General features: G+C 47.2%; 1 protein-coding gene across 3 annotated transcripts in view; it reads left to right on the top strand.

Annotated features, from left to right (window-relative positions):
• Window positions 1-496: 496 nt before the first annotated feature.
• DYNC2I1 (dynein 2 intermediate chain 1) overlaps window positions 497-13520 on the top strand; it is a 39459-nt gene continuing 26435 nt past the window's right edge. The window contains exons 1-10 of one of the 3 annotated variants that reach the window (XM_078609193.1): window positions 497-655; window positions 2707-2760; window positions 3526-4761; window positions 5869-5943; window positions 7011-7206; window positions 7843-7948; window positions 8822-8948; window positions 9456-9567; window positions 11414-11508; window positions 12949-13078. In XM_078609193.1, the coding sequence (XP_078465319.1) occupies window positions 641-655; window positions 2707-2760; window positions 3526-4761; window positions 5869-5943; window positions 7011-7206; window positions 7843-7948; window positions 8822-8948; window positions 9456-9567; window positions 11414-11508; window positions 12949-13078 (2146 nt within the window). In that variant the 5' untranslated portion in view covers window positions 497-640. Of the gene's footprint in view, window positions 656-2706; window positions 2761-3525; window positions 4777-5868; window positions 5944-7010; window positions 7207-7842; window positions 7949-8821; window positions 8949-9455; window positions 9568-11413; window positions 11509-12948; window positions 13079-13520 lie in introns of all 3 variants that reach the window. The other 2 variants (XM_078609191.1, XM_078609192.1) reach the window with 2 other exon arrangements.

Below are 13520 nucleotides of genomic sequence, written 5' to 3'. Positions count from 1 at the left end.
GTCCATAAATGACGTCACGCGATTTTGGACGATTTTTGACCCCCCCCCCCCATCGTCACACGGCGTCACAAAAAGTCAGACCCCCCCCCCCCTCAAATATGACGTCACAAAGCTCTGCCCCCCCCCCCAAAATAAAACATGCTTCAAATCGCTTTAAACTATTGTCATTGTAGTGCGTATTTAATGTGGCGCTGCACTCTGATGTTGTTGGAGAAACATTTATTAAAAAGTCTATTTAATTAAGTAGAACGTGTTGTCTATATTTATTTAAAGTTGCGCATTTTGATGCGACGTCACATTTCTCAAACCCCCCCCCTCGTCACACATCGTCACAAATGTCTGACCCCCCCCCCCCAGGTTCGTGACGTCATTTATGGACGGCCCCCAAGGTGCAAACAGGTTGCACGCAACAGGTCGTTCCCGTGTGGTGAGCCACACGACTTGACGTCACGGCGAGCGCATCCAATCAGCGTCCACATTGCTCAGAGCCCGCCCCCTCTCCTACCACACCACACCCCCCTCGAGTCACCACCGGCGTCGCCATGGAGATGGCCCAGGCGTGCTGAGTGTGTTACGGGCAGATCGCGCCTCTCATCACCACCTCGTTTGGGCCTCCTCGTCGCCTACAGCCGCACTCCTCATGGCGTCACGCGAGGTAACGGGGGCCACCTACGCTGGCCTCTACCGCCGTGGCTCGCCGTGCGGTCCCGCGCGTCCGGGGCGGTGTTTGCACCGCGTGGGGCCTAGTCCGGAGCGTGCGACATCGGCCTTGCCTGAGCAAGGTCTACCGGGGTGGGCGCGCCCGTCGATACCGTTAGTGGGGGGGGGGGGTCGAGTGCGCGGGGATTGGAGAACGCGCTACGGGTTGAGTGTGCGCGCACTCAGCCGTCGCTTTCAAGTTCAAGTTCATTTATTAGGTATAGCCCTGTGAGGCGTTCGGCTCTTGAATCGGGTGCAACCGCAACAAACAAACAAAAAATTAACAAGAAAACATCTTAAAGTGACTATGTGACTATGTGCAAACAGAAAATCCAAGAAAGTTTAAGCGAAGACCGGTGATTTTCAAGTCTGAACACACACACGCGCATGACTGCAGGGGAGAGAGAGAGAGCGAGGGTTGTTGCAAAGGAAGGCGAGGTGTGGATTAAAGTTGTAGTTACTGCGCCAAAATTAATTCAGTTCCCGTGGTTAACCATTAAAAGCAGCACGAGTTGAGGGGACAATCGCTTCAGGTGGTTTTTCTTTTTGCCGCCGGCCACCGATTGAGCGGGCTCCCATCCGCTTTTAATTTAACCTAATCCGTCCGTGACCTCATTATAACCCAGTCAAGACCAAGACCCAGATGTGACCCATCAAGTGACCCAGATACGAATGAACCAGACCTGACACAATCACGTCACAACCATTACCCCAAAATGACCGAATTATGACCGATCCATGACCCAGATGTGCCGCAAATATGACTCCGATATGACCCAATCATAACACAGACACGACTAAACTAAACTATAAAGTAAACTTTATTTTTATTTTACCAGGTTAAGGCCCACTGAGCTATATAGCTATTTTTTAGAAGCGACCTGGCCACAGATGATAGTTCAACAAAATGGCTTATCGCGTAGAAATCTTTGACAGCCAAATATTTTAATCTCATATTTCAAATGTGGAGGGAAAAGCCGGAGGACCTTGAGAAAAATCCGCTCGACCACAGGGAGAACATGCAAACTCCAAATATACAGGCGTCAGGGTCAAACCCACGACCTCCTGTATACCTGGCGAGGTAGTTCACATCTCGCCATAGCCCGATGAAGCTAGTTGTAATTACTGGCGAAACGTCGTACTCAGATTGTAAATGTTGTGGCTTGGCTCTCCAACACACAGGTGTGCTGTACTAGTGACGAATTGGCCACGTTTTGTTTACGTGACTCCTCTTACTAGTTGGCTGTGTCGGGTGGTGGCGGGTTTAACGACACATTTATATATTTACGCGATCTATCCCAAGAAACCTCTATTATGGACTTAACGGTTTAATTCGAGCGGCCACCATGGTTATTACCGAAGGGGCATTGACCGCAAAAATACGCGTCGTGTGTTTCAAAGTGAACATTGAAGAGCTTGTGACATCATTTGCACGAGGAGGTCATTGTGTGCCAGTGTCACGCTAAGAGTTTAAAAATTACATTAAAAATAGATTGAATTGAAATACATGTATAGTATAGCAATCATCGCCCCCTACTGCGAAATCTTGGCAGAACCCTCCTTAAAATACTTATGAGACTCGACGAGGCTTTCATGGGTAAACAAGCCTAAAAGTAACAACATGGCAAAATTAATAAAGTTAATGAGAAAATAGAACGATTTCCTTTATTTATATTCTTGGTTCTTTCGGTAAAGTCACGTAAAAGGGAAACAATAAAATAGTCAAAATATAAAACAATATTATTTTATATTGTTTTATATTAATCCCTGCAGTCACGAAAGCTTTAAATCAAGATTTCCTTTATTGTTATACTTTACTTGGCGTCGGCCACCTTCCAACATAGGTCCGATAAATAGAGGTCGTGCTTTTGTTGTTATTTTGGACCTTGATTGGAGTGCATTCCGTGAACAGTGTGTGTTTCCCCTCACTATAAACTGTTTTATAACTTTACCGCCGCACACACCTGGCTCACTAAGTTTTACGTGTCCTTTATTTTTATTTTTCAGAAAAGGACCAAAGAAGACACTTGGAAATCAGAAGACTTGAAGAACCAGCTAAAAGTGGGAGCTAATTTCGTATTGACTTCACGTCTAATTAATTAAAGTAAAACCTCTTGAAACCGAATTGGGGTAAGCCGGAATTTAAGGTATGCTGGAAAGGCGACTGAAAAACTAAAAAAAGAAAGAAAAAAATACCAAAAACTCTGACCAGAACACTGGGTGCTAATTAAGCTGCACAAGGAAGGATGTGGCATTGTCATCATTAATGAATTAAAATGCAATTAAGAAACAAACAATAAATACAACCATAATGAATGGTTTAATTATTTAAGTACAGTGTATTTTATCTGGATTTGAAGCTTTCGTGACTGCAGGAATCCATACTCTTTGGTACGTTCGGTAAAATCACGTAGGTATAAAATAAAATAAATCACGACGTTTCGATCCCAACACAAGCGGTCGTCCTCAGGCGGAAAAAATATCATCCAGCACTGCTGCATTCTATAATCCAGCACTGCTGGATTCTATTTTTGGATTATATTTTTTCTGCCTGAGGACCACCGCTTGTGTTGCGATCGAAACGTCGTGATTTATTTTATATTATACCTGCGTGACTTTACCGAAAGAACCAAAGAGTACAGTGTATTCTGTTCATATATTACTTGAAATAAATTTTTTTTAAATAGTCCAGCTTCAAGAGGTTTTCATGTGATTAAAACTGCATGCGCCGTTTATCGCCACGTGTGGCTCTGTGCTGCCGGTGGTGCTTGTGCGTCTGCATGGGCTGCGACGTTGATGCGGCGTGCCATTGCCTGTCCCGGCTAGCAGGGCGTGCATGCCGACATGAAGGAGGCGGAGGAGGCTGAGCGCAGGAGGCGCAGGGAGCAGCGACGACAAGCAGAGGAGGGGAGAGGCGAGGAGAGGGTCCGAGGTGAAAGGGATGGGGAGAGGAGGCGGCCGGGAGAAACCGCAGGAGACAAGAGCAGGGACAAGCGTCGGGAGAGGGACGAGGACCCTGCGCGACACAGCAACAGGGAGAGGTTAAAAGAGGGAGAACAGGAAAAAGGGAAAGATAGAAGAGAGCGCCAGGAGCAAAGGGAAAGGCACGATCGTGTTGAAGATAAACCAAAGAGAGACAAAGAGAAAGAGAGGAGGAGGGAGCGGGAGCAAGAGGCCGACGGGGCTACAGTGGGCATTCATGAGCGTAGAGACAAGAGAGATAGGGATGCTGGAAAAGAAGAGAGAGTGAAAGAGAGAGAGCGAGGTCAAGATGGAGAGAAGGAGAAGAGGAGGGACAAGGAAAGGATGTTGGGTGGAGACCGTGATGCAGACAGACACAGGAGTAGCCGAAAGGAAGAAGAAACTTTGACAAAGAAAGATGAGGGCAGTCGGAGGGAGAGAGGCAAGGGGGCACTCGATGGGTATCAAGTGAGTGACAGAGAAGTCCGAGAAAAGGACAGAGAGAGGCACAGGAACCATGAGACACACAGAGATCGTGACGTGGAGAGGGATGGAGGGAAATTAGCAGATCGAGAGAGGCACAAGGATAAGGAGAGAGACCGAGAGAAACGCAGGGAGAGAGACAGGGACAAGGAGAGAGAAATGGACACAAGGAGAGACAAAGAAGGGGACAAGGAACGAGACAAGGAGAGAGACAGACACAGAGAGAGAGAGAAATATCGAGACAGAGAGGGACACAGAGATAGAGATAAAGAGAGAGATGCAGAAAGAAACCGAGACAAAGACAGGGATAAACACACAGAGAGAGATAGGGACAAGCGAAGCGTCAGCGAGAAAGACAAAGAAAGAGACAAGGAGAGGGACAGAGAAAGGCATAAAGAACGAGACAGAGACAAAGGTCGGGAGAGGGAGCGAAAGGAGGGCAGGGACAGGGATGTGGAGCGGGACAGAGATGATCACACGCGTCGTGCTGAGAACGGGGACAAAAGAAGGGTGAGGTATGCGGAGGCGGAAGGGAGTGCGGGAAGGAGACACAGGGACAGCACTGCAACCACAGGTGGCGGAGGAGGATCTGCCCTGGGAGCCGACTCCACAGGCCTGGTGAGGCCCTCACAGGTGTGTGCTGCATCTGCTGTGTACGGGTGGGTAGTGGAGCACAGGGGTTCAGCTGTCATAAGCCGTGCCTGTAATCACGGTGCTGTTGGTAAAGCCCTATGCTATTGTCTATTCCCTGTTGTGAGATAAAAAAAAACGTAGCAAAGCCACACAATGTGTTTGCAGTGTCTTACTGTAATGGGCCGAGGCGCATAACTCTTCTGCTTGAGTTTGGTCATCATATGAATTGTGTAGCAGAAACACGTGTGGTTATGAAGGTCTTCCTCTTCATAATAATGAATGCATTTATCCAAGAAAGCCTCATTAAAGGTCCTGCATTTGGGATATTGTGGCCAAGTCCAATCAGGAGTGCTTTTGCATGTTAGAGGAAATGGATGTACCAGAGAAAACTGAGGCATACAATGGAATAACCCCCGTATGTCTACGGAGAATGAAGAACATGTTTTATGTACTGTTACCTCCTGGCCATATCACAGCCCAGTAGGTTGATTATCATTATTATGTTTATTTCGGCAGGAAAGCCTCACTGAGTCTCATGACTCTTTTTAAAGAGGATTCTGCCATTTGTTTGCCATAGGGGTGATGTTTGCTATGTAGATTCCAGTTGATTCGTTTATAGGTAATTTTTCAAATTTTGCATGTTCAGACAGTGACGGTTGATACACAATGACCTACTTTTGCGAATAACATCACGGGATCTTTGATGTCCACAGTGAAGCAGATGGCTCATATATTTTTGGTGAATACACAGCCGGATTCAAAACTCTGCAACTCATGGTGAACGCGTCACTGCTAGGTCATGTCACCGAGTTTTACAAATCTACATGATCCATACTCACGAAAACTTCAAATCTAGATTCTACATGATCCACTTACCACCAAAGTGTCGATGTGTATGTGACTACACCTGGGTTAGGATCTACCATTAGGCTATGCCATGCCCATCTAATTCTGCACGAACAGCAGCCCACTAAGTTGTGGGGTAGATGGGTAGCTGGATGGCTGAGTGGTAGGTGGGTGGACAGATGGGTGAGCAGGTAAAAGAGTAATTGGTTGTGCAGGCTGTGACGGTCGTGTGTTTCTCTTCGACAGCCTGGAGCCGCCGGTGCAATCCGGCCTTCATCTCCGCAGGATGACGCAGCAGCGGAGTACGAGGATGACTTTGAGGTGCTCTAATCACAGTCTAGTTTTCTTCCTTCTGACATCATTTCCACTCACGTGAGGTCTGACCTCCTGGTCTTTTTTCTCCACTCATTCATGTCCTGGGTCATCTTCACATCCACTCAACACAGTCTTTCATATTCTAGCCCACCACTCCAAACTACCTTTTCAAATGCCTGCCTCCCAGTATTCACCTTGGTGCTTTCATGTTCATCAGCTTTTTTCCCCGATGTAGTTTTGTTCTCTTCTGAAGATATGTCCGAGCCAACTGAGCTGATTTTTTTTACGCTTGTCTGAGATGGACACCACGAGCCTGATAGTAACATAGAATAAGTTAGGGACTGTTGGCAGTGCTGCACAAGCACAAATCAAATCAGGTTCGAATGTATATTTTGTGTAATTTAAAGTCTGATGCAATTCCTTTATCTTTAGACCAGGTAACAGCCCATTGAGATGAGAAGTCACTTTTACAAGGGATACCTGGGTAAGAAATACATTGTAACAGCAAACAGGAGATAATGAGATGAACAAAGTAGATGCCTGGACTCTTGACCACCTGATTATGTGCTCGGTTCTAAACCCACAATAATAATAACATGTTAATGATTCTAAGAATGGCAATGCACTAGTAATTGCCATAATTATAACACGTGTCATCTATCATGGCAATGCAGATAAACTCTGCCACATACACGTACACATGAAACATTTGCAGAAAAAGAGAACATGTAATGTGCCATCAGTCCAACAACCCCAACACAAAAAAAAACACTAAACAGGGCCAATGAGCACACACACATTGTTTATGGATGGTGACTACAGAAAAGGGAGGTCTATGTCTCTCACTATTCAGGTCAACCAGGTGTCTGTTATAAATAGACTTTGCATTAGTTTTTCAATAACCATGTGCGTGTACACCCAAAGTGCCTGCTAATAGCACTTGCCCCAAAAGTGTATTAAGGCTATACAGGGAATCTTTCTCATTGTATACTCTAAGTATTCAGTTCCTCATGTGTTCCCCCATTGTCTGTATGTGCTGCAACACCATCTTGTCGCTGGTGTGTGTGTGTCAGGATTATGATGATGACTTTGAGGATGAGGAGGGCAGTGCTGAGGAGAAGGTGGTGGAGGTGAAGGCCTCGAGGGAGGTCAGCGAAGGTCACCCGGGCTCCAATCGCGAGCTTGAGGCCGTGCGCCGGGCCATCGCCGCTGAGAATGAGCGCGTTGCATCCTGGAGCCCAAGGGATGAGGTGCCCCCAGCAGCTGCAGGTTCTACGCGCACACTCGTCTCACACACGCTCATCTCATATACCCTCTCACGCACACTCATCTCACACGCAGTTCATCTCACGCACGCACACCACACCCATCTCAGTCCCCTCACCCTGCACACATTCTGCCGGGGCCCCACAGTATTGCGTCACATGTCACGTGACCATCACATATCTGTACTGACCAAATAACCTCACCCAGTGCAGTTTTTGTACATGGTGTGACTGACCTTTTCACACGCAGTAAAGTGTTCTTAATGTCACAATTGCATACTATAGTCATGGTAGGTGGAGCGGTGGCACAGTGGTAAGTGTACTGCACTGTGAACAACGAAACCTGAGTTCGATTCCTGGCCACGGCTAATCAGCCAGTGATATCTGAACCGGTCCTGGGCATCCTATCTCCCCCATCCCCTTCATAAACCTGCACTCACCGGCATGGTGAAATATCATTAAGAAACACACGTGACTTACATGGCGTGGGTAGGCCTTCAACCAACAGAGCCGTACAATGATCATGGCATTGAGAGTTCCCTCGCAGAACTTTGCCGTGCAAGCTAGCTGACACGTTAAGGCACAGCCACGTGCCCCTGCAGCCCGGATTACCTGCAGCACCGTGCGCCCATCTGTGCAGAGCCCCAGAGTGCGAGAGCAAGCAGAAGCGGCAGCGGGAAGACGTTTATCGACTTCACGGGGGCCGGAGAGCGCACTGCTACTCGGAAGGTGGTGGCCAAACAGCGGTGAGTGATACTGGCCACCGAGGGTTGCCACCTAGCAGGTCCTGCCTTGTCCCAGGATCCTCCACTTTTTGTGGTAGCTGTCATGAGAACATCTGTAAGTCTTCCCATGACATTTTAAGTGAAAATGATTTTGCTAGTTGCGGAATAATGCACCACTCGGTACCACTCAAAGGTGGAACCCCCCTATGCACACCTCATGAAACTACGATGCAAACTACAGTTACTGGGTTTCAAATTCACTTCTTTGTCAAAATGGGTTATGTTCTTTAAAATGCATTATTTTTTATAAAGAACATTCTTTGGAAATCTTATAGGAATGATAAAATGTAAACTTCTTGTCCAAAAAACATATCTTATTATGAGAAAAATAAAACGTTATGTGTCCTTTGTAGTTTATTTCTGTTAAATGTATTGCCACTTTGTTGTGTATTCGTACACACTATAACCATGTGCAAGATTGCAAAAAGAGGCAAGTGAGGAATTGTGCACAGTGAGGATGGAGCGATTAAATCAGCTCGTGGGCAGGATGCCAGGTGGAATTTTACAGCATGCAGAACTGAGAGAGATGGCGATGGATTAGCGAGGCCTTCATCCAGCATTTGTTTGATAATCTTCACTTATTTTGCTTTTAAAAAATCTAGTCTTGATTTTTTATCACTGTGCTGTTCGTTTTTCTGCACGGAGATGTTTTGCATAGTTTTTACCCAGGTCTCACCACTCCTTTTTTTCGCAACGGGTTCTCACCTGTTTGCAGAGTTCATGTACGTATGTTGAACTTCTTTTGCACCGTACGTAGCCAACCGCGCTAATGTATGCATATGAAGTAGGCGTAGTGTTGCCAAGTGCAGAGGTATGGTGATGTTTTTGTTGCAGCAAGCGTGGCCTGGAGGTGCTGCGCATGATTCAGCTGGACACCGTGACTTTTGACCTGCTGGACATGCCCCCAGTTAGCGAATACGACGCCTATATTTCAGCCTACGGTCGCTCCAACACCAAGCAGGTACCCCGCGACAAGGGTACATCACAGGTCACTTGCCCGACATATACCTCGCATCACAGGTAGCTCACCTCACAGTTGCCCCACCTCATTATGTATCAGGTGAGTGCTGTGTGCTGGGGTTATGTGCAATGTAGTGATATGATTGCTGTATGCAGGATTATTTGCATTGTTATGTTCAGGTGCAGTGTGGTAGTATGAGTGTTGTGTGTAGACAGTGCAATGTGGTGATGTGATATTGGCCATATTCATCATCGCACTGTCCACTCGTCCAGAGGGACTCGTGGGTCCCATCAGATGTGTGGTGACACTAACCGTGCAAGAGGCCTTTTACAAAGCGATGAACAATTACTCAACGGGCCTTGGTCACTCACGTGTTTCTGATGATGATGATGATGACGATGTGCAAGCATAGTCCAGTGTGGTGATGCGAGTGCCACGTGTCGATATATGTGCAGTGTGGTGAAGTGCAGGCATGGTGCAGTGTGGTGATGCGAGTGTTTTGTGCAGGCGTACGTCCAGTGCGGCGAGGACAATGTGGAGCGAGAGGTGCAGACGGAGGAGATTGAGACGGAGGAGAAGTGGAGCCAGCACCCAGGGGAAGGCCCCACTGTGTGTGCAGGTCGGCCAGAGTCTGTTACACATTTTTTATCATCATACACTACACTGGTACTCTGCATATGTTTTCTATACGTGCGTGTATCTACACCGTGCACACACCCACAACAACACATGTACCGATATCAAACAAACTTCACACATTCATCTGCAACACTGCATTAAAAGGAAAAGTACATAATCACTTGCGTTTGGGGCATATGCTATGAAGAAGGGCAATGGCCCTATGAAGGCAATGACTCTTCTTCATAGCACATGCCCATTGTCCCAAACATCACCTTTTACATACTTTTCATTTACAGGCAGTGTTAATGATGAATATATCGAGTTTTATGTGATTTGTGCTTATGCACCACTGCCACTGTAATATCCCCACAGGATATACCTATATCACGTACGTTCCTCAATATACACATCCCAGCGTCATATACAGTAAAACCCCGGGGAGCTGGATTTCATGTCCATCCGTATTAATCCGGCGAGCCAGACTTTGCAGTTACCTCCTTAGTGAGTACATGAACACTGAAAAAAGAAAATGGAACTTCTGCTGAAAAATACACAGGGCAGTGTGTACTGGGAATTAACACCGAGAGACAGAAAGATAAGCACATGTGTAGGACAACACATGCAAATTAGAGACATCTTCTTAACTAGTGAAGGAAGTCGCTTGGACAGGACCTATCGATGGAAGGCGGATGATGGCCTGTGGATGAGACTGGTGACAATGGCAGCCAAAGGAGAGAGCACTTCTAAGAGGGAAGCCAAGATGGAGTGATGAGATGAGCTCATGTACATGGGCGAGCTGGATTGTGACTTTGTAGCACCGTTAGAGATGGCGATGAGGTAAGGAGGGCTTAATCCAACATTACATAGGTCATGCATGGTGATGATATTACAATTAAGAATGGATATGAAATGATAAATGGTAAATGAAACACAACATTTTCACATACAGGCTATAATTGCTACATTTTGAGAAGCCATTGTCAGCCTTGATCCAATAAAGACCTTCCCAGACTGCAACCATCCCGTGGTCACTCAACGCAAAATTCCGTCGCTCTCCTCCCGCATGCTAGCGGCTCTCATCACTCCGTATTCTCGGTGGATGTCCTGGTTTCGGGCACGTACCCTCCTAAAGTGGATGACTTTGATTTAGTTCACACAAATGGTTTAATAAAATCTATTGGACTTATTTCATGTTAAAGTAATTATTTTCAACAGACGGACAAATCACGACCTGGGTAGTAATGCATGTTGGCCGTTTTGTCAAGACGTGAATCTGGTGCATGATACACAGTGCTGTTGGGATAGCAAGTGTTGGGACTGTCGTGCACAATTCGACTGCTCTGTAGGATGGAGATGAAATCTGTAGCCCTAACTCCAACCCCATCCCTATCCATCTCCTTGTTCCTACAGACCAGGGGTGGGGAACCCAATCCCTGCTCTTTGTGACCCAGCGGTAGCTTGTTTACCGCTTGTTGTTCACGGTGTGAATCCATTGGGATGACACACAGCAGCAACACCCCCACTGCAAACATTTGGCAGGACCCTCCTGAATAAAAAAAGAGTCATGAGACTCTGCGAAGCTTTGCTGGGTAAGCAAACGTAATTATTAAATAATTAATATCTGGCCCATGTGGACTGTGTGATCGCCACACTCGGTCGCGTAGCGTGGTTGGCATGTGTCCCGGTACAAGGAATAATGTGAGGTTCCCTGTCCAATTTCCACTCCCCCTGCCCCCCCCCCCACCATTTTTCATAGCCTTGCGCCCATAGGCCCTGGTGCAGTTTCATTGCCTGCACACTCGATAGCTGCGCCACTGCTCACAGCACTCCGCTTCTGTCTGCAGGCCCAGCGGACGATGCTCGAGGAGGCGTGGGAACAAGGGAGGAGCAGCAGCTCGACGCGCAACGCCTGCAGCGCTTCCTGGCCTCCGCCTTCCAGGCACGGCACGCGTAGTTCCTGCTGCTATAGCTGCTGCTGTTGCTGCTGCTGTAGCTGCTACGGCTGCTAATGCTGTAGCTGTACCATCTGACGTGCTGTGGAAAAATCCCAGAACTTGTGTTTGTGCTGAATGATGACCGATTTTGAGATGAATTTACACCTCTTTATCTTGGTGTCCTGTGTGCTGAATGGTATCCATGTCTGTGCTGGATGATATTCCCGTGTGTTTTGTGTCAGATGATTTGTCTGGTTTGTGTATTGGATGAAACGACCGTTGGTGTGCTGAATGACACCTTATGCGTTTGTGCCTCTCAACCTGTTTCTCTCCGCACCACATTTTCGAGCATGCTCGAGTTTTATGGCACACCAAACCAAAAATAACTGTGGGCCTGGGTGGATAGTTGGCCGGGAGTGGGGGTTGACGGGTATCTACCGTACTACGCCGTGACCAATAGAGAGGGGAGAATGGGACGTGGGGGGTGGTGCCTGGAACAGCCACTAATTGGCACAGAGAGTTCGTCTATCCAAGCTTGCGAACAGCGATGTTCTTTCCGGTAATTCCAAAAATACTGCAGCACATCTGGGTCTTTGCGTGTCACACTGGCGTGCCGCGGCACACAGGTTGTGAAGCACCGTGCTAGGTGATCGTATCTTGTCTGTGTGCTGGATCTCCTGTTTGATGCATATGTTTGCTGGATGGTATCATCATGCCTGTGTGCTGAATTATACTTCATGTTCACGTGCTGGATGGTGGCTCGGCTTTTTGCAGTGCATCGGGGCAGTGACGTGGCCCGGCGGTAGCGGGTTTGCCGTTTTTTGCAGAGGTTCGTGGTTCGAACCCAGCAAGCCACCCTACGAGTGTGTTAACCATGAAGTACATGCCATCCACTTCACACTGGATTATCCCCTAACGTCAGTCAAATCGAGTAGACCATGGTCCAAATTAATCTTGATTTGAAGCTTTCATGACTACAGGAATCCATACTCTTTGGTTCTTTCGGTAAAGTCACGTAGGTATAAATAAAATAAAACAAATCACGACGTTTCGATCGCAACACAAGCAATCTTCATCAGGTGGAACAACCACAGCAAGAAAATGCTTCAGCATTTGTGATTTGTTTTATTTTATTTTGTTTTTACCTACGTGACTTTACTGAAAGAACCAAAGAGTTTGGCCCAAATTAGCCAAATTAAAACAATTACCCGCAAATTACTCATTTGGGATGACAAATAGCAATCTCTTTCCCCTACCAGCAGACTAATGCCCGCTTGCAGGATAGGTGCTCTGGCACCTTGTGCCACACAGGAACATCTGCTGGAGGTGCCTTTGCAGTTTTTTGAGGTGTGATGTGATAAGTTGCTTATTTCTGTGCAAAGCGCTCTGAGGCTCCCTTGCGTAAAGTGTGCTCTATCAAAAAAAAATCATCATTACCTGCCAAGGTGGTGTCTGTGCTGCTGGAGGAGGAGTGGACAGAGAAGGAAGCCTCAAGGAATCTCGAGACACGCACCAGCAGCCTCTCAGTCGGGAGCAGCTTTTACCCTCTACACACGGACCTCCCGTTTTTGCACGGTACTCGATATGCCACCCCACCACACGCACACACCGTTCCATGCTTTTTTCTCCAGTAGAGGGCACTGTATGAACAGGTTTTGGATTGAAAGTGGCTTCAAAACAAGGAGGTGGCTTGGTGCATCAGGGAGCTAATTAATGCCCTGTCAGAGCTGCTGAAAGTCTGGGTTTGAATCCAGGTCCCTGTCCTCACCCCCTCTCTACCAATTGCACCCTTCTTCTCTAATGTTGTCCCTCGTGCATGTAAAGGTGCGGTTGCGTATTAAACGTTCAGTCAAAGTCATTTCCTGCTTAAATAAGCATTGAGGAGGCCGTGGTCACATCCTGATTATTGCCCTAAGCCAGTGGTGGAGTTTCCATGTACCCTGTAACAGGGCTAGTCTATCCATAGGACAACTGCTGTTGAATTCCTCCAAAAGTGGTACTCAGCCCATGATCAAAA

The sequence above is a fragment of the Lampetra planeri genome, chromosome 31 (genome assembly GCF_965212315.1).
Source record: "Lampetra planeri chromosome 31, kcLamPlan1.2.h2, whole genome shotgun sequence".
Lineage (NCBI taxonomy): Eukaryota > Metazoa > Chordata > Hyperoartia > Petromyzontiformes > Petromyzontidae > Lampetra > Lampetra planeri.
The sequence above is the reverse complement of the archived record's forward strand: the minus strand, read 5'-3'. Positions and strand labels throughout refer to the sequence as shown.